The following is a 21,804-nucleotide window of genomic DNA, read 5'->3' as shown; positions in this document are numbered from 1 at the left end:
ATCATTACATTGATTAAAGTTATATAGTTCAGAGATAAAATCTTTGACTTTAAGTACAAATCTGAAGCTTTCGCAACATGTTTCATGAGTAGTACTCCACAGAAGCAGCAGAAAAAACCTTTCACAACACCTCTCATTGAAACCAAAAATTTTGTTTGCTTCAAGTAAAAAAGAAACAAGTTCTCAGGACAATGGTCTTGAAAAAAGCAGGGCAGACATATAGGAGCAACAGAGGAATAATGAAGCAGGATCGTCCTGATCCAAAGCTACTCTCTGACTTAACAATTTAACTTTGGTGAAGCACAAACCACATTATCCTGACTCAACTTTCTGAGCACAGTAACTGTCTAAAGCCATGATCACGACCAACATTTCACTCACCACCAAATACTGACAACTTCCAACAACTCTGAGACAAGGTAAATACAATCCAGTCTCTAAAAGCTACATACCTGGGTGCTATCTACAGGGCATTCATTATGGCAACCGTTGTGAAGGCGAGTAACAAAAGCATAAGCCGTCAGTAGATTCAATACATCAAAACGACAATTCGCTGACGGCTTTGAATTCTGGGGAACAAAAGGTGATAAAAGTCTTTTAAAGTCATACAGAGAGAAAAAAAACTACCAAATTAAGAGCTTAATTTAAATTTGTCTTGTTATAACTGGAGATCAAAACATAAAACAAAAAATGACCTTGAACGCAAAATATTATTCATAAAATTTTCTACAAAGCCTTCGACTACTTGACTGTGATTGTAAATATCTATGGGTTGTTCGCGGCATATATTTTGTCTTTCACTCTCATCTCCCTGTCATTGTAATCATCATCTTCAGAATACGATCATTGCTTTTTTGTGCGTTGACTCTATTTCTTCCTATGTTGAAAGTAAAGCTCTGGAAAAATAATAAAATTGTTTCTATATTTTGCTTCATGAACCAAGAAATTTCAGAAGGAAAAAAAACTATAGAAATAATAAAGATGAGCAAACACACCAAAATTCAAAAACAGATGAGCTACAACAAAAAAAAAGCTATGATAACTCCTTATCTACGGCAAGCCGCTCAAAGTAGCTCAAGGTCGGAACCATTGTGCCGGTGAGCTGCTGTCAGCGGCTTGGACACATTCTGTCAGGGCTGCCTACCTCAAAGTTTCCATTTCAGGTAAATTCAGGGTGTTTCATGTAGTACAAAGACAAGGTAGGGAAAAAAAATTATCGTTGCCCCATCAAACGAGCTCGCTTTTCAAGGTATTGGGTAATTATATTTTGAAAACTTGTTTGTGAATGCACATGAGTGAGTGTGTGTGTGTGTGTGTGTGTGTGTGTGTGTGTGTGTGTGTGTGTGTGTGTGTGTGTGTTTGTGTGTGTGTGTGTTTGTGTGTGTGTGTGTGTGTGGGTGTGTGTGCACGCTCCCATGCTCCCATGTGTGCTTATGTATGTTGGGAGGGGAAGGGGTGTTTGGGTGGGCACAAGTTAAGATGAACAGTGTGTAAGAAATGAGATGAGGTTTGGTGTGTGTGTTTTTTTTCAGGGGGGGGGGGGGTTATTTTTTCTTTTGATTAAGCATTTATAGACTATCATTCAAGGCAGCTAATATTCAGTATTGAATCTGAAATTGAGTGCAGGGTGACTGCCAAACTGACTTCAAAACCCCTAGCCCATACCAATAGAAACTATATTAAAACAAATTTTTCGACACTAGCATAGGACACTTTGATAAGTCCTTTGTGACTTGGGTAAGACAGACAATTTAACTAGTTTTGATCTAAAAATACTAAATGAATCCTGATTTGGGCCTGGGGAAAGGCAAGATTAACATCAACTGCCAAAAACTAAAACTAAACAAAACCATGTTTGGTCTCCACAATCACTGATTTTAAAAAGCATGCAAGACAAAACCTATTTATAAAGCCTTTATAGTTAGGCTCAAGGCAGAGCAAAAAGTGACAATAAAAGAGAGCGTGAACTGAAAGCCGGAGCTGGAAGGACTGTGAGAGGGTGGGATGTAGTGATACTGAAAAACTGGCAATCACTGCATTATGAACTAAGTATTGATTTATTTATTTTTTTATGCTAAATCACAGAATCAGTTTTCAATCAGCAACAAGCCATCATGATTAATAGGCATCCAACATAGAGGTTTCCGAGGTTTGAAAAATGGCATTTCTTCATAGTCACTATTCAATTTGTCATCATTGTCAAATCCGACAAAAGCGGGAACACCAATTTTGAAGATACAATCATCAAGCCAGTACTCTATTGTTCCCTTATTTATGCACTCCATAGTCGAATGTCAAAACTACTTCCATATATCGCTTTTATTTTAGCATCAGTTTCTTGCGCCGCAGCCTTGTCCTGCTGCCGTAGACTTTCTTGCTTTAAACATCCCCCCCACCCCCTCAATTCCGAAGCCATGCAACGCTCCTACTTTAAATGAACTTTGATTACCCCAAAACCGCCGGCCGGCCAATTACTCATGCCTTACTCACACGATGTCAACGCGCACAGGTTCACTGACCGGTCACGATGACAGGCCTAACAATGTAGAAATCGGAGGATCCTTGTTTTCTTTTTCTGTATTTTTTGTCATTATAGTGACATCAGTCGTGAGAATATCGATTTAATTAGTACGGCGACACTGTGTTTTATATGCACAAACAGCACGTGACAAATTTTTATTAACTATAAATCTAACATTAACAAACTATCATCGAACAATTCTGGACGATAACGAAAGCGAACGTAGATTTTGATTTTCCTGATGGAGTCTCAGTATTACACCTACACTGCCGCCTGCCACCATAGCCGCTTATTCGCGTGAAACGCACTCTTGGACTGGGGAAAGCCGAACGTAATACATGTATCAAATATGCGACCGGTAAATTATAAACTCAGCAGCCTTTTCAGATTTGGTTTTGAGGATATCTTCTCGAGTCTCCGCGATTATTTTTTTTCAGATTTCCGGTTAATTCCCGCAGTCCCCCTTCATAGAATCCTCATTTGGTACTGACCAATTCTCTAGACCAACACAAATTTGAGAATGTTTCGTTTTGATACCGATTTCTTTCTACATTCACAATTCTGTTTTCTAGACAAATGAATATGAACAGATTTTCCAGTCGCAACAAAAACCCCAAAGATAGACAGAAAGAATGAATGAATGAAAGGAAGGAGGAAGATTATCTATCGTAAGTAGACAAATTTTAGCCGATATGCACGTGAAAAAAATATTGCCAACCGAACGACACAGATAGACAATGGTCGAGTGTACGAAATGCGCAATCTGGCAGTTTCTAATACAACTTACTATGCCGTAAATGTCCAACAAATTATGATTGCAGGAGCAGGAGCAGCAGCTGCCTCTCTCTCTCTCTCCCTCCCTCTCTCTCTCTCTCTCTCTCTCTCTATCTCTCTCTCTCTCTCTCCCCCTCTCCCTCTCCCTCTCTCTCTATAACAATGGAGTAGATATGATGATGTGGCAAGTACGGAACTTTTGGAGCGTGCGGATTTCTGCAAAAACAAGGAAGATTGGAAGCACTGTAGATTTTTTTTTTTTTTTTTTTTCTTCTTTCGGCATCCATCACAAATCCAGGGCTCCCAGTGAAAAATTTTCCCAACCCCTGAACTTTGTCGGAGGATCGCGATAGACGCAACAAAGTGCACAAGCAGGCCTACAAACATTGCAAAAGGAAGAGCCAGAAAACGAGCACTGAAAGGATCCATGTAAACGTGCGGATTTCTGCAAAAACAAGGAAGATTGGAAGCACTGTAGATTGTTTTTTTTTCTTTTTCTTCTTTCGGCATCCATCGCAAATCAGGCAGTTTTGACACCTTTATCGGTATGGTGGTAGAACAGGCCCAAAATCGGTAACTACCGGAATAATCGGTAGATTTAGGCAGCCCCGTTCTTTTAATCCTTCAAGAGGCCAATTAATTTGCACTGTCCGGTCCCCCAGAGGCGAATTAATTTGAGAACTTCATGAAAATTAGGTTGGGTCATGAAAAATGTTTATAACTTCATTATTTTTCAAGATAGAAATATGAACCAAACATTATTGAACTAAAAATTGAGGGAAGAAAAAAAACACGAGATAAAAAATTCTAAAAACATGACCTTGTCAAGATTTAATGTGTATGATTGTCAGAGTGTCTTTGCCTCTGTGCAAGTGCTAGCTAATGTGGTGTCACCCACCAATTTCTCCTAGTCCTACTGTGAGTGATACAGTTCAAAGCAACCAGGGACACAGAGGGCTATACATATACCTCACACTTTTTGCATTGAAATGCAGTCTATTTTCTCTTGAATCACTACTATCCCGATAAAATGCGTTGAACAAGTTGCATACATTCATATTTGCAGCCATTTCAGATTCAATTACTTAATACTGCCTTAGATTTAGTAACTGATGTAAACAAATTCCAAGACTGTCTGTTTTCTATTCCAAATCTGGGTCTATATTCTCGTTTGGGGTAGGCAAAACAAGGAAAATATTCCTTGAAATGAGTTTAACTAGTTTCCGGTGGTCCCATACACAACACTGAGTCTCAGGTGCCCGTGTTCACTATAGTCGCGATATCCTCGGAGGGACAGTCGCGGTATCACGACTCGTGACAACCTCGCATGAGTTAAGAGACTTCAACGTCAAATTACTTTTCGACAATTGCCAAAAGCAGGCCTCTTTTTCCCAGAATTTCATTCATTAGATGAAGAACTGTTAAAATAGGCTCACTTGTTTTGATTTAATGACCAATTTAGTATCATATATGTAAATTTTATATTTCATATCATTAAAAGAGGGCCTCGGCAAGTCAATCCAACAGATTCCAACTTATCTTACACATAGTCTTATAATGCAGCTGAGATTAAATTTTTTTTCCGTGTCCACATTTTTTTCCCAGATACATGCCATCGCTGACTATGGAACTGAAATTTCAAAAGGATTGACAGGCCACCAAACTATGATAGGAAAGCTTGCAATTATCAAACCCCTGTGACAACTGCTCAGTGCAAACTGCATAAGACACATTGCCACCAGGCGCTGTTCGTCCTCCATACAGCACGGCCGTGCAGTGCCGCCCATAGTTTTAAAAAATATTTTATTACGTAAAGCACCTACAATAATAAAATAAAAGAAGCCAGAAACAAACACTAGCCAAATATTATATCAAAACAAGATCCTTGCTGTAACTGTCTGTCTATAGCACCGTAAAACATGTATTATGCCATGCCAAAGTCCATGCGCTTAAACTAAACATAATAGGATATTCCACAGTGGTTACCTGGCCTATTTATACACATATATATATAAATTGCTCTTTGGAATTACCCAAGCAATGACCACAATCGTGCGAGTTTGGCGGTACATTAATATTAATAATTATAAGACAGCACATCTCAAATGTGCACCTGATTAATAGAGCCGAAACATAGCACACAGTAGGCAGTCTAAAATTAAACACCATAGACGGTACAATAATCTATGCCACAATTATGTGAGCCCCCAAGCTATCCAGCAGAGTGCTCAAGCAAATGGTGATTGGTTCATTGTTTTGCCACTATTATATTTTATGTGACTCTGTGACCGTGAACAAGAGGGAGGTGAACATGACATACTTAAGTCACTATCCTACGTCCTGTGAGTTGTGCCTTTAAATGGTTTTGTAGGGGACGGGTGAAAGTTATTACATGAGTGTTCAGTTCTAATGCAGGATGAACGAAACTGATGTTTTGCTAACAAACAAATTCCGTTCTAGAAATCAAAGCGACAAGCAGAAAGAATTCATTTTAAAAAGCATGAGGTCCTCCCTCACCAACCCAAAGATCCTAAAATTCTACACCGTCCCATTTACTATGCCCTTGACTAACTTCAGCCTGCGATAGCTTAATTATGCACCCACAATTTTTAGCCCCACGAGTCGCCCCTGATTCCCACAGCAAATGTTTTGTAACAGCTGACAATTATAAGTTTTAAAATTGATATATCTTTGCATGGATCTTGACAGTGGTAGACTAAGAGAGCAATGCTTTCAAAAAGAAAACGAGACAGATTTGGTAAACATATGCTTTCTCTTTGTAACATTTGAAAGTGTACTTCCATTCCTGAACTAGGTATTAACTAAAAATGTACTGTTGCTCTTCATGAGTAGCACGAAAAAATCACTGAAAATGATCAGATAAAATACTTTCAGATTGAATTCAAAATCTATGAATGGAAAGTACTTACAATGTCAAAATTTTCTGAAAACCATGAGTCTAAATAGTATCAAGATTCTGATATGTGAGAAAGGCAATGCATAACTACAACAAGGGTGGAAAATTGCTGTTTACCCCAAGCACTTGTCTACTACCTTCAAAATATTTGATATATCAGGTATGTCTGACATGATTTCCGGTACTCCGGAACTTGAATTCTGTTCCTTTCTCTTCTCTCTCTCTTCTTTCACGAGCGTCTGATTTGCCTTGAGGAAAACAAACAAATTGTTTAAAGTACAAAAAGTATTAAGAGAGGTCAGAAATTATTTCACACATTTTAAATTGGATCCCAAAGCTATTTTACAGTATACGTTCAACTTTTATATAATCCGCTTTTTAAAAATTTCACCCGACATTCAATGTATTATATTCTTTCCTTTTATCTACAAAGCAGCAGGAAAATATCTTACAATTTTAGATTAAAATTTTGACCAAATAAAAGAAAGTTCTTTTTTCAAAAATTCTTAAAACATTATAAAATCATCTAATAAATCCTTTATAGCTTCAATCATACCTAAATCACTCCACCAAAAATATTTCAAACATACTTTTATCAACCACCACGGCGTCCAGACTTCAATTAGTCTTGCCAGTCGTCCATCTTGCAGCATGCGAGCAAACTCTTCCTTCTCCTTAGCAGTCAAGCGACTCCACACTGTGCTGACATCCCTGTCTGAAAAGTAGTCAATTTGCCTTTCATGTTCAGACTCCAAAAGATAGACAAAATAAACAATTTGGAGTAAAGCTTCCTATATCCATCAAATACTTCATAAAAGAAAAAGGTAAGCATGAACACTTGCCTTCCAGTAGCATTAAATTCCTAGTGATGTTTGCAAATAAAATACGAGGTGAAGAGAATGCTGAGAAATTTTTTGACAAAAGAAAGAAGTTTCAAACTTCAACAAAACAGTTAGTGAAAACCAAAGACTTATGGTCCTATCCCACTGTTCAATTAAAGCATTTTTATTTTAGTTCAGGCAATCATTGCTGAAATATCTGCTTTGATTGCCGGCATTCACAAATCGTAAGTAGGGTGGAATTCAGAGTCGGCGATAAGCCAGCAACCGACTCTCGCACCCAATTTGAGTACTTTATTAGCCTTTAGCTGGAAAATTTCCCCATTTTGCAATAGCCGGAAATTACTTGAAAACATCCAGGTCTACAAAACATCCACCAGTATTACAGCCTGTATTAAAGCCGTTTCCTTTATTTTAGAATTTTCTAAAATTCAATGAAAACTGGTGTGTGACCCAAACTAGAAAACGAAATGTGAAAATCTCAAAGTTGAAGACATTCAAAGCAAATCTTGCAGAACTCCCAACTTTTACCTAAAGGACTGTAGATCCACAATTCCTTCTCAGCAACTGAGTAGTTTTATATGGGAATAACTCTTATGTGGGGTGACTGAAAACCTAAAACACAAAATTTTAGAAAAATTTAAACCAAGAATTTTACCAAGGTCCAGTCCCTCAAGTCTCTCTGTGAGGTCTTCATCACTGTCTGAAAAGAATAAAAGATAAATTGATAACACAAAGGAAGCATTAAAAGAGATTGGTTACAAAAAAAAGTTACTAATTCAGAGAGGAATGAAAGATCTCGAAAGCTGAAAACAATATACTATTTGCAAATTCTTATTTTAAAAAAACAAAAAAAGTGTAGTTTGAGGCGTAATAGTGTATGCCTGAACAGCTTTTCACTTTGAAATCTTTTCAGTCCTCTGGAAATATAGAATTTTGTCATGCCAGGGTCTCTAATTATTGGTTTTCAATTCCTTTTCATCATAAGCTTTGTCTCTACATGAAGCAAAGTTACAAAATTCAATTCTCATTAAGCATATTTACAACACTATGAAGGTCAAAACGAGGGGAATATTTTCCTGGATTTGAAAGCAAGAATCCATCATCCACAAAGAACTTTGGTATTTTTCTTTTTCTTATCCTTTAATTTCTTAATGAAAAAATCAGTCTTATATATCAGTCTGCCCCGATCAATATCAGTCTTAAGACGCACTGTTCTATTATATTATCGGCTACGAGGCTCAAAAGGCAAAAAAAGGAGTTTCCATGAAATTATTTTTTTTTCGGATGTATTGAAAGTTGACGTCTTCTGCTTCATATAAGATAAAAATAAACAACTTTAATCGACTATAAATATTTTATTTTTATTTATTTTGGAGGTATGTGTGGTTTGTTGTGAGCTTGGGTGACAAGATAAAGGAATTTGAACCTTTCTAGTGTGTAGCTGTGAGATTATTTTTAGAATCATTACCTCATGGCTACCTTTGCTTCAACCTAAGATACTCCAGTATCTTTGCTTCAACATTCTTCATTCGCAACTATTTTTAGGTTTTGACCCCTTTTCGAGCATGAATGGTCTGAAATGTAGAAAACTCTGATTGGTAAAACGGAGTAAAAACGGAAACTTCCAGCTCACTTCCAGCTCACTTCAAGCTTGTTTACGTAAACAGCTGACAGTGTGGGTGTGCCCTGCTAGCTGATATCGTCTGTTGATCTTTCAGTTTTAAACTTGGATTGACTTTTAAAATTCGTTTTTATTGTGTTTTAGTGCTTTGAAATGATCAATTAACTTCCTCTAGATCTCTCATAGCGGACTCCTTACCAAGAGGCCGGTGAGGCGGTCTATGTGCATGTGTGTGTATGTGTGTCGGTGTGTTCGTATATGTGTGTATGTGTGTGTGTGCGTGTGTGTGTTTGTGTGTGTTTGTGAGTGTGTGTGTGCGCTCAAGTGTTTATGGTGCTATTGCAAACGTATAATTAGGTAGCGCAAACACGGCACGTAAGCTGACACGCGGCCTTCCGAGCGCGTGGTTTCGGTAAAATGGGGGTAATTCAGATCTCTGTTTCTTTGCTCTTTTGCTATAAAAAACCAAATGCTGAACACTTTGAAAAAGTTGAAATTTCCTTCTTTAAAATATGGTAAGTTGTTTGTATATTATAATCCGAGTATGAGCTGGAGAATCGCCGGGGAAAGGGAAGCCCCACGCGGTCGGAATGCGAGGTGGGCCGGTTCAAAATTGACACCATGCATTCGAATGCTTTGCAGAAAGATTGATGATTAAATACTGTCTTTTCATTGGCGGAGAACTGTACAGCTTTGAGCGTTGTTTCCCGTGGTTTGTATTTTTAGCCTTTGGCGTTTGGATAGAAAACCTTGAAAAAAAGCGTCTAAGTTTTCAAAGATCATTTTAAACACGAAATGTGTAAAATACCGGCTAAAAAAAGGTTCCAATAGAAAGAACCGTTCTTTTTCTACTATTAGAATAAAGTCATCGGCTTGGAATTATTTTGCATGAATCCTTCCGCGAAACTACTTGGAGCACTCAGTACACTACAGTATTGAGCCAAGGAGTTATTCTCACCTGGATCCCAGCTCAAAAAGCCATCCATAGATTTCATTTAAGACTCTAACTCTACAACTACAATGCATAGCCAGACACAGCTCGTCCAAAACAACATCTGAATTATTAGCCAGCAACAGGCACAATCTCATGAGTGCCAACCATTGTAATACCCATGTCTACTAAGCATATTTTATAACACTAGTGAGACCTATTTTGCTAGAAAAAGAGCCAAAGAATATGGTGATATTTACACACAAGAAAAGTGGGAACATGAAAACAGGCAAAATTGTTCACTTCTCAACAACTGTACTGGAGCCATCCAACTGTACCTACATGCATAGATCTAAATGAGTGAGAACAACAAGATACCTTCAGCTGAAGCTTCCTTTGTTCTTTCTTCCAAGTCTTTTGCTAACATCTCCAGAACTTTTTCCCTATCTTCTGTCCTGCAGAGCAACAACAAGGAAAGACATCAAGAAAACAGTAAATTAATACACAACAAAGATTATTTTTTCACAGCATTTCATTTTATTGTAGTCCTGCTATATATAGATCTACTATGTTTGCTGAAAATAAAAGTAAAAAATTGAAACTGAATTAGAAGATACAGTGCTTAATTTAGGGGGGGGGGGGGCAGGAGGGTCTTTTATAAGTTTTAGTTTTCAAAAGAGTTTTACAACCTTTGAAACACACATAGGTCATACAGTGCCGATGATGAGAGGTGTAAATAGGGAGCAATATACACAAAGATAAGGGGAGAGATAGGGAAAATAGATATTTCATAAGAAAGAAGAAACAAACCACGCCAGAGCATCCACCAACCATTCACAGATACAGTGCTGTGATATAAATTATGGTTACAGACAGAGACTAGGAGGCCAGTTATTCATGAAGAATGGGGGTTTTCCCTCATGCTTAAAGTGCCTGGTTTGATCCAAGATTAAAACGCAGTCATGGTTGGTGACAAATCATTTTTTGTTCAGATTCATGTCCCTGATTCAAGACTAGAGAATATCAAAAACATGCACTAAAAATTAAGAGGTCTCATAGTGCACAGAATTTGATACATACAATAGAATGCTTAGGTAGTTGAAAGACTAAAAAGAGCAGGCATTGAAGGTGGTCTTTCTTGCAAAATTATAGGTTAACTTATCAAACACAAAAGAAATTCTTCTAGTTAATTTTAAAATCTTTAAATACCTGGAAGTACTTTTGAAAATATCTTCCAACTGAAATTTGGGGATAACGATGTTGAACTAGCAAAACAGACCATTAGTAATGTAAGCTGTGACGTCATCAACAATTACCCGTAAGAATTAGTAGGGGGAAACTAAAATGAGCAAAACTGTGGTAATCCTAATCCTAACAGTAATCAACTTACGTGGAGGTAAAATCCTTCAGCTCATCAATAACACATTCTTTGTAGAAAGCCTCAGAGCATGAGCAGTGTTTTTCACTCTGGTAACATGTCAATGAACAGTAATTGATGTTGCATCTTGGACAAGTGTACTTTGCCTGGACTTGCAAACAGCTGAAATTATAAAATGAACCCTTGTTTTTACTGACAATTATTTATCAACATCACAAACTCAGGTGAAAACCAACATGATAGCAGATAAAATCTTTCTCTATCCTTCAAACTCTCCAATATACACAGTGGATGATAATAATTTAAGGAACTTCTCCCAGAAATTCAGCTTAAGGAGGGGGCGCTGAATGCTCAAACACAACTGAGGCATGACTAACAAGCTTTCAATGAGGACACAAATGCTAGCAAAGATTCATTGCCAAAAAAAATTATCACATTTTAACATCTAACTTTTCATATGCTAAAGATGAAGACAAAATGCTGTAGGCTATTATAGATTAGGCAGATATTGAAGACTGATAGAAAAAGTAAAAGAAATGATGGGTCTATATCTACGATCGCCATGTGTATCATGATGATGATGATGGAGAGTTTTCAGTTTGTCCACCAAGCAAAATCGAAAACAGTAAAACTTGCTTTTCTAAGACACACAGTGCCATTATAATAAAACAAAAATGCAAGGGGTGACGGGTATTGACACTTTGTACAGATGAATGTCATTATAATATAGTCATATAATATAGAAGGTGATCATTTAGAGCAGATTCAATTGTATATATATGGTCGCTTTTAAGGACAATGGGACTATCCCGAAAAATGTTGTTTGTGAGAAAATCGAAGGTAAAGTTTTTGTCCCTTGTTCAGTTTCTTTAAAAGACAAGGAGAGTTTTCTCTATAACCAAACAAATATACACACCAATGAAACCAAACTTCTCCTAAAGGTAAAGCAATACCCACTTTTGGTGTAGGTCAAGATTTCTGAACCCCCCCCAATCTGGGTAAGCCCGCTTGTCCTTAAAAGCGATCATACTACTTCATACTTACAGTACTGAATTCTTTACTGAAAGCAGTACACTCTCAAACTGGTATTATTTTACTGTACATTAACACCTATCTCATGTTCAGATTCAATAACACTTTCCTTTTTCACTTTTATCAGCTTTACACCAATTTTAACTTTTAACTCCTTTTATCCGGCAAGCCCAACTTATCAAGAACCAGTTTATCAAAGGCAGATGGGTTGCTCACAACTCACTTCTTTTTCAGTAAACTGACAACATAGGGCATTTAGCCTTAAGCTGTCAGTGAGCTGTGTGTATGTGATAACCAATCAATGCTAGAAGCAAACTTTTCCCCATTTCTCACTGGGCTATCCTATCAGAGATTTTAAAAATCATACTATCAAAAATGCGCCTTCCTCTCTATGCAATCATCTGTTTGTTTCACTGAACTTGCCTATTCTTATAGGAACTGGTGCTGTTTTATCATTACAAAACATAAAATTGCAGGTCTGTCAACCCTGCCTAGCACCCTCAGCACAACCTCAAAGCGGAAGTCAGGCCAGCCGCCAATTAACTCACTTGAGCTTATTCCCATCTATTTACATTTACAGGATGCATCGTAAAATTTACTTTCACACCTGCATGCTTCATGCACTGCTTTTAGAAGCTGAACCACTGACACTGCTGTCTTTTTAGCTGCAAAACACACAATATAGTGATCTAGATCTATGACCATTAAAATTAAAACCATTGCAAAAATAGGTGGTTTATTTAAACGATGGGGTGACATGATTTTGGTGGCGGTGCAAATTCAATAGGGCGAGACGGCAATTTCGACAGGGGGAGAACCAAGTTTGACCTGACTCAGTTAGATTCGTTCCAGGCCAACCAAGATAAAAGTTTATGGTTGAGCAAAATCACGGTATTCTTTTACTTTCCCTCCCGTCTCACACTTAGCTACTAGATGTCCATTTTCTACTATATATTGATGCGCTGAATACAAATATCAACTTTATTTCCATCGTAAATAAATAATTTTTTGAAATATAAGATGGTTTTTAAAGATCACATTTTATCACATTAAGTTGACTAAGCCTACTTGCACAGTAATTTACACATTTCAGACCGATTGGGGGGTTACAGCGGGAGCGTGAGCGTGTCCCCCTGTTTTGAAATTTTCTGGAAAATAATTGATTTGTGACAATTTTAGTGGCTATAATGTATACAGGTCAGCCTTAGTGCTGCTACCATAATGACAGTAGATGGTACTACCTGCAACTGTTCCTACTGCCTTGTAGGTGCATATGGGAGTATGAAAGGTTAAGGGAGTAAACCCTAAACAAATCCGGAGGGAGGGCCCCTAAGGCATTCGACAGGGAGGAACGATCCAAACTATCTTCTGGCAGCCCCTGCAACTTTACTGGTTCCAAATGTATTGACCTCGTCTCTCCTTAGGACTAAATCAGCTAAGTCGAGAGGGGGTTCGAGCAAATTGGGCAAGGCACGTTCTCCATATAGCCAAACCTAGGCATTTAGCTTAGTCAAGATTTCAAGACTTCTAGGAGGACGCTGCAAAAGAGCAAACATGGCAGATCAGACCCACAGCTCAACCACAGCTACAACAGCATTTATATGATTATGGAGAGGACACTTCATCCTTGATATGAAGAGCAAGGGAAAAAACACGGGAGGTGGTAGTTTACGGGTTATAAGACATCCTTATTTGACGAAACAGGATGTCGCCACGGGTCACCTTTGACGATGGGAGTGACTATTCAGTCGCACTGATCAGCTACCGCCCGTCTCAAGCTGGGCAGCCCCCAGTCAGTAAGATGCTGATCCGCCACGTCTGTTTGCTTCTATGGGTGTATGGAGCTAGGACAAAAACCGAAAGGCAGACTTTAAACCAGTACCAGGCCAAAAAAAAAGTAAAACTAACCCCATGGAAACTGGGGACCTGGAATGTTAGAACAATGACAACCGGATTGGACACTACCAACCTGGGGAAAACAGAGGACATCAGAAAGACAGCAATCATAGACAGGGACCTCACACGACTCAATGTAGACATTACTGCCTTGCAAGAGACAAGACTTGCTAACTCTGGTACCATCAGGGAAAGAAACTACACATTCTTCAGGAAGGGTCTTGGGGAAGATGAGAGGAGAATCCATGGTGTGGGCTTTGCAGTACACAACAGGTTGCTGAACAGGATCAGCACCCCCCCAAGGTATATCCGAACGTATCATTGTCATGGAAATGGAAACCAAAACTGGAAAGGCTCACTTCATCAGCGCCTACGCCCCAACCCTAACAACAGAACATGAGAAAAAAGACCAGTTTTACGAGGAACTTCAGGATGCAATCAACAATGTCCCAAAAGCAGACCAACTGTTTCTCACGGGCGACTCCAATGCAAGAGTAGGTACTGAAAACAAAGTATGGCCAACCTGCCTTGGACCTTTTGGGCTGGGAAAAATCAACTAGAATGGTTAGAGACTTTTAAAATTCTGCACAAATAACAACCTTGGCATCACTAACACCTTTTACAGTGGCAAGGACAGACACAAGGCTTCTTGGTGCCATCCAAGATCAGGCCATTGGCACCAAATCGACGTCATCATCCTCAGAAAGAAAGATGCCAACGTGGTAAAGCAAACAAGATCCTTCTACAGTGCAGACTGCAACACAGACCACCTTTTAGTTATAGCGAAGGCAAAGACAGTCACAAAGAAAACACCAAGAGCTGAAAAACAAAAGAAACCTAAGATCAACATAAGAAATACCAAAAAAGCAGCGTTAAAGGCAAAATTTCAAGAACATGTTAAAGAAGAGCTCCAACATCTAGATAGCTCATCCCCAGACAACATGTGGAATAGCATGAGATCAACAATTTATAATTCTGCGTCGATTACTTTTGGAATAGAAAGACCTTGCAAGGAGGACTGGGTTGAAGCCAGTGCATCAACACTCGCACCACTACTCGAGAAAAAGCGTAAGATCTTGATAGAACACAACACAAATCCAACAGAGAGAACCTTCAAAGAGAAACCAGAAAGTGTGCCAATCAGTACTGGGACAAGTTATGCTCAGAAATCCAACAGGCCAGCGATACAGGTAATATCAGGAAAGTGTATGAAAACATCAGAGTTGCTATTGGACCAAAAGCAAACAAAGTGGCACCTCTACAGTCTGCGACAGGTGAACAGCTGACAGACAAGAAGAAACAAATGGAAAGATGGGTGGAACATTATTCAGACTTATACTCAGAGGAACGACATGTTGATAGACAGCTACATGAGGCCATTCCTCAGCTTTCCGAAATGTCAGAACTTGATACAACACCAACAGAAGAAGAACTCTCCTCTGCAATCGATGAAGTCGCTTGCAGAAAAGCAGCAGGAAATTACAACATACCTGCTGAAGTGCTGAAAGAGAACAAAGAAACCCTCCTCCCATATCTCTACAAGCTACTAACAACTTGTTGGCTGAAAGCAGAAATTCCACATGACATGAGAGATGCCAAAATCACCACACTCTACAAAAACAAAGGGGACAAAGGAGATTGCAACAACTACAGAGGTATCTCACTGCTCACGGCGTACAAACAGCGCTCTTTTAGTTGGATCGGCGATGGAGTGACCGGGTCACGGCGGGCCGGTCACCCAGAGGTCACTAACCCGCCCTCCCGCTACCTGCGTCGGTAGCCGGTGAAATGAATTTTTCAACACATGTTTTATCGTCTTACACAAACAAAAAATATCATACGTGAACACAAGTTTGTTCTTTAGAGAAAGCAACTAAACCTCTTTATGGGTACGAAATAGCAATACCATGGCTGCTCACGTTTTTGAGTTAGATGCTCTTAAAATGTATGTCTATTTACAGTTAGTCAAAACAACAAACACATATTAAATGGCTAATAACTTATAAGCCTAACGATAAATATTTACAAAACTGCCACGTAAGACAGGAAAATGTGTTTAGAAATTGACTCACTCAAAATTTTGTTTCCAGCACGAACATGGAACTTGTCATGAGCATGATAGCCAAAACGCTTCCCTGCATTCATGACTTTTTGTATCCAATGGATTGTGTATCCTCCTGAATAATGATATACTGACGTATCTTCAATATACAGCACCGATTTCTTTTCACAAAATGAACATGTACATAATAAAACTATAAATTTAAACAATTTTTCTTTCTAAAAATATCCAGCAGCACGCAATGAGGGATCTATTTGCAGGAGATGCGACACAAAAAATAAAACGCATTATGTCTATCTGGTTTGGGATCCTCCGTACTCTGGCTTCCAGTTTTGAGATCGCTTGGTGGCTGATTTCTGTGTCCTGTTCTCCTAAAAGCCCGAGAGCAAACATGTGTTGTTGTATGTGTGGAATACAGTGTTGCTATGATATGTGTTGCTTTGGGATAACTTTGTGGGGAAATAGCGTCTGAATGCGGACATGTAATTGTCGATTGCTACGAAGATTTGTGGAAGTGAAAATTGTTTGACTGGTTTGAGATGTGATATTGCAGTGTAAACATGGCTAAATCTTTCATTGAGAAGATTGAATATTGCTTCCAGTCCACTTGCTTCCTCAATTTTTGCAGTTTCGCGGGAGTATTTTCTTGTTTCTGTACAAATTGTGTTTGTTAGTTCCTTGCATACATGGGGATGGAGGGAGGTATGCTTGGGGTGTTTTACGATGTTAGCTTGAAATGGATCTCTGTATGCAGCCACCTAAGCGGTACCGACAAAACGGAGAAGGAATTCACATATTGTCAAACGCACACCACATGTTCCTACTAGTGTCAACTGCTTTTTTGCGGCATGAATTGACGTGACGTAACACCCTATCTCCTTTTGATAGTTGAAATCGCGGTAAAACACTTGACACAAATGTTAGCGGAATACGACTGTTCATTTTCGTCCCTCACATCAATCCCATAAACCAAGAGAATATCTCCTGCCATTGTCTTACATAGTCGGGGCTTTCTGTTCTTGTTTTGTTTGACAGTTAAATTTATACGCCAACACACACGACCAAGTTCATTCAGAGACTCTATGCCTCTCATATGTGTGACTGACCCATTGCAGTTTAACAATTTTTACCTAGGAACACAATTCACTAACTGATTGCCAGTCACCGCAAAGTGCTGGAAAAACAAAATTCACATCATTAGAAAATATGATTTGATGGCTATCACACCGCGCAAACAGAAATAAAGACCATCGTTCCATTCTCGAATGATTTGTAATTAAATTTGAAGAGATAACATTATTAACGGCGCTTCCGATCACTTAACACTCACAATTTAAAACTGTTATTATTCCCAAACGAATCAATGAAAACTGTTGAAACTTTCACAAGATATCAAGAAGGCGTAGACGAAGCGGAATTTGTGAAGAAATAGATTCTAGGGGTAGAGTGAGCATCATTTTACGGCTCATGAAATTAGGGAAAGAAACGCGTTCTGATAAGGACAAGATAGGACAGCGCTGTGCACGAGTTGACCCCGGTCAATCCCCGACTTGACGCGTGAAATTGCAGGTCACCTGCCGCTAATTTATGGCCTACCGCGGGGGGCCCGGACTAACTAAAAGATCGCTGAGACGGAATTTCGGACGCTGTGTGCTAAGCATCACTGGAAAAGCTTTCGCTAGGATCATCCTGAAGCGACTTCAGAAACTAGCAGAAAGAGTCCTACCAGAGAGCCAATGCGGTTTCAGATCAAACCGCTCAACAATGGATATGATCTTTTCTATTCGTCAGCTACAAGAAAAATGCAGGGAGCAACAACTGCCATTACATACTGCGTTCATCGATCTGACAAAGGCTTTTGATACAGTCAGTAGATCAGGACTGTACATGGTGCTCGGAAAAATTGGCTGTCCCCCAATACTGCTACAGAGCTTATCATCTCATTCCACGTGGGTAGGAAACCCACCATTCAATTTGACGTCTCAACATCAAACAGTTTCAACATCAATAGCGTAGTAAAGCAAGGTTGTGTCTTAGCACCAACCCTTTTTAGCACTTATTTTGCTGTCTTACTGCAACACGCATTTAAAGAGTCACCAGGGGATGTCTTCCTCCACTGGAGAACTGATGGGTCGCTCTTCAATCTTACTCGACTCAAGGCCAAGACCAAGATCAACAAAACAACAGTACGAGACCTCTTCGTCGATGATGCTGCTCTTGTTGCTCACAGTGAATCAACCCTACAAACAATGATGGACCGCATATCAACAGCATGCAAGGTCTTTAGCTTGGTCATCAGTGTTAAGAAAACAGTTATCCATCCCCAAGAAGGTGCAGAGCAGAACCATATATGGCTGAACGACAAGGAACTTGAGACAGTGGACAAGTTCTGTTACCTGTGACCTGCAGCAAAAAATACTGCAGTTTGACCCCCAAAGCAGTGCATCTGTGTGCGGGAGTGAAAGTAAGAGTCTGTATGTGTGTGTGTGTGTGTGTGTGTGTGTGTGTGTGTGTGTGTGTGTGTGTGTGAGTGTGTGTGTGGGTGTGTGTGTGTGTGTGTGTGTGTAATGTCATGTGCGTGCATGTCTTCATGTAGGCCTATGTGCGCGCTTGGAGTGAAGAAAGACTTCTCCGTGTAGTTTATAGATTATAAATGGCAGATGATGATTTCATCGCTTTGAGAGCAGCCGCACAATCGTTCTATCAGCTTTAAGAGAAACTTTGAAAGCAAGAGATTGACCAGTCTTCAACTCACAACTTGGCAACATGGTCATATGCCCCTTCCCAGGCTGTGACTACGAAACCGGTGAAGAACACGCCCAGGTTGTGGTGGCACTGCTCAATATACCCCCTAACACACACTCAAACTGTACACCCTCCTGCACACCTCAACCAAAACTCGACCATCCCAAAATTGACATCGGAATAGAGGAGGAAGTATGGAACAGGTTCGTAAAGAGATGGGAGGCTTATAAAATAGGATCGGGCATAAACGAGGCCACTGTCTCAATGCAACTGTTCCAATGTGAGTCAGAAACCAGTAGAGGAAGTCAAGTCAATAATTTGGGAATTTGCTGTGATACCAGTCGCCATTGGTGTGAGAAGGGCAGAACTCATGCAGCTACGCCAGGCACCTGACAAAAATTTTGGATTTTTTCTGCCAGGGTGAAGGGCAAGGCCGAAACCTGCATGTTCACAACTATAGCTAAATGCACATGCAATGTGAGGGAGAGGGGGTGGCGGGAAAAGAGACGGACAGGGAAACAGAGATGGAAGAGAATTCAGAGAAGAGTTAGAGAGAGAGAGAGAGAGAGAGAGAGAGAGAGAGAGAGAGAGAGAGAGAGAGAGAGGGAGAGAGGGAGAGAGGGAGAGAGGGAGAGAGAGAGAGAGAGAGAGAGAGAGAGAGAGAGAGAGAGAGAGAGAGAGAGAGAGAGAGAGAGAGAGAGAGAGAGAGAGAGAGAGAAGGGTGGGGGGCACAATAACTTTTAGTAAGTTGAAAAAGAGCCCAGTACTGTTGAAGATAAATCCGTCCCCTGTCGAAGTCAGAGATGCCAACCACAGAAAACCGAAATGAGTATTGGGAAATATGAAAATGTGTATTTTCAGTTGAAAATGTGTATTCCCCACGACCGACCGACCAACCAGTAGGCTAAAACAGAACCTAGACATGGATGGCTGGTGCCTCTATAAATAAATCATTGATGGTCAACCAACCAGTAATAGTAAAATGTTCAGGGTGTCCAGCAATATTTCCTGAAAAAAAATTACTAGCTCACCAGCTCGAAAAAGGGAGCACACACGCGTACAATATACATGTATCCAGTCAACAACATGTCAGTTTTCAATGTTGTACTGGGGTCTTGTTTGACTTAAGTATTTCAGTCTATTATATAATATTTTCCTCTCATTATTATATAAAAAATAAATCCTGCTTTGAGAGTTCGGAAGGGCCTAGGACAAAAATTTCGACTATCAAGAACCAGTCTGGATGTCATGATTCATATTATGAACTGACAGACACTCAAATTATTGCTCAAACTCATAGAAAAGCAATAACTTGAATGGCTCAAGTAGACCCATGCACTGTGAGAGTTTTAACAACTGTGGTAGGGCAAGATGCAGTGACACTGAAAATCTGCCAGTCTTGAACAGAAAGCTACAACATACACAGTAGTTATAATTTACTAGATCTATCACCCATCCAATGAAACGCGAACACTTTATTTCAATAACACAGACTTGCGAAGTATGAGGGGTCCCGATTCCGCACATGGCCTGCACCAACGCGCGCTTTGCAGGAAGCTCTAATCAAAATTCTGAAAAATGCTTCCAAGTTTTTGTCGTCTGGTGTTGCCTTAAACCCCCGATAATATCTTAAACCCAAAAAAAAATCAATAATCTCCTCCCCTATTCCGTAGTCATATATATACTTCGCAACGCCGTTACTCCCACAAAGACGGTCTTTGCTCACACGATGCCGCATTTATTTATGATGCGAAAGCGCACAGGGTCAGTGACCGGTCACGATGGCGAGCCAGATAATCTAAAAATCGGACGACGCTTGTACTTTCTTTTCTTTTCTTTTTTTCCACAAGTGACAGCACAGCGACGAGTCAGAGTATTTATTCCATTTTATTTGCACGGCGACATTGTGTTTATACTGCACAACCCGCATGCCACAAATGTTGCGTTATCAGACAACTGCTGGCAAACTTCTCGGTGGTAACGAAAGCGAAAGTAGATCTTGATTTTCCCGATCGAGCCTCGGTGTCACATACGTTTCCGCCTACCGCCATAGCTGCCTTTTCACGTGAAAGCGAAACGTACTCTCCAGACGGGGAAAAGCTAAACGAATATAATATCACGATAGCAACTGGCAAAAATGAACTTACTGACCACATCGGACTTGGTTTTCAATTATTCCAGTTCTGCGATACTGATACTATTTTGACAAAAGATGACCTGAGATAATTAAACTAAGTTTACTCGCCCAAGCTGAATCTCGTAGTTTTCGCATTCCAGGATGCGTATTTTTTCATGAAAAGTCGTATTCACGTATTTTCGGCCAAAAATCGTACTAAAATACTTAAAATCGTACTGGTTGGCATCTCTGCGAAGTTGCCCACAACCACAGCCCCTGTCTGCATTCTCCGGTTTTGGCCCTAGAGTACTGGATATCAATACTGACTTAAAAACTCGGTATCAATGTTTTATAAATCAGAAAGAGAATGAGAGATGCGCTATTTTTCAGTACAAAATGAGCAGTAATATTTCACGTGTTTTTAACGAGGGGGGATTCCTCCTGACATAAATAAAGTATAGAGGGAGGGCTTTAGTCACGGGGGGTATGCCCCCCTGAATTGAACCTCAATTTGATGTTTTGCAATTAGTTTTCATATTTCTCACTCCCTGCGGATCACACATTTGAGAACGCGTGTCGAAAAGTAATCGTTTCGTTTAGAACCAGAAGTAGGCCTAGCCCTAATCGTGGGTGGAGCCAAAACCCACACTCCATAATTATCGTTGGGACCAAAACCTGATTATCCCTCCCTGTCACAGGCCCTGTGCTGGGGTTGAATTTGCACGAACCCCTTTCAAAGTAGCCCGGAGCCCTTCTCTTTCTCTCTCTCTTTCTGAATACTGTCTATCAGTGTGGACGATCAAATTGACAAAAACAAAGAAAAAAATGATGTTACAGCACAAAAGTAAATTAATTTGGTCATCTACAAAGATGCTACGGCTATTTCACTTTTCAAATAGAGACGAACTATGCGGGTCGCCATTTTGTTTTGCCTGGAATTTCTCGCTACTTCTCTCTCCCCCCCCCACC

The 21,804-nt window shown here is 39.7% G+C and overlaps 1 protein-coding gene across 1 annotated transcript in view; it reads right to left on the bottom strand.

Moving 5' to 3' along the window:
- The window catches only part of LOC101853011 (zinc finger HIT domain-containing protein 2), a 30,799-nt gene that overhangs the window by 6,240 nt on the left and 2,755 nt on the right, over positions 1 to 21,804 (bottom strand). The window contains exons 2-7 of the mRNA XM_005102334.3: positions 10,997 to 11,146; positions 9,985 to 10,061; positions 7,710 to 7,754; positions 6,803 to 6,927; positions 6,350 to 6,460; positions 453 to 569 (exon numbers count right to left, since the gene is read on the bottom strand). Coding sequence (XP_005102391.2) covers positions 453 to 569; positions 6,350 to 6,460; positions 6,803 to 6,927; positions 7,710 to 7,754; positions 9,985 to 10,061; positions 10,997 to 11,146 — 625 coding nt within the window. The remainder of the gene's footprint in view (positions 1 to 452; positions 570 to 6,349; positions 6,461 to 6,802; positions 6,928 to 7,709; positions 7,755 to 9,984; positions 10,062 to 10,996; positions 11,147 to 21,804) is intronic.

Source organism: Aplysia californica, unplaced genomic scaffold (genome assembly GCF_000002075.1).
Source record: "Aplysia californica isolate F4 #8 unplaced genomic scaffold, AplCal3.0 scaffold00321, whole genome shotgun sequence".
In the NCBI taxonomy this organism is placed as follows: domain Eukaryota; kingdom Metazoa; phylum Mollusca; class Gastropoda; order Aplysiida; family Aplysiidae; genus Aplysia; species Aplysia californica.
The sequence above is the reverse complement of the archived record's forward strand: the minus strand, read 5'-3'. Positions and strand labels throughout refer to the sequence as shown.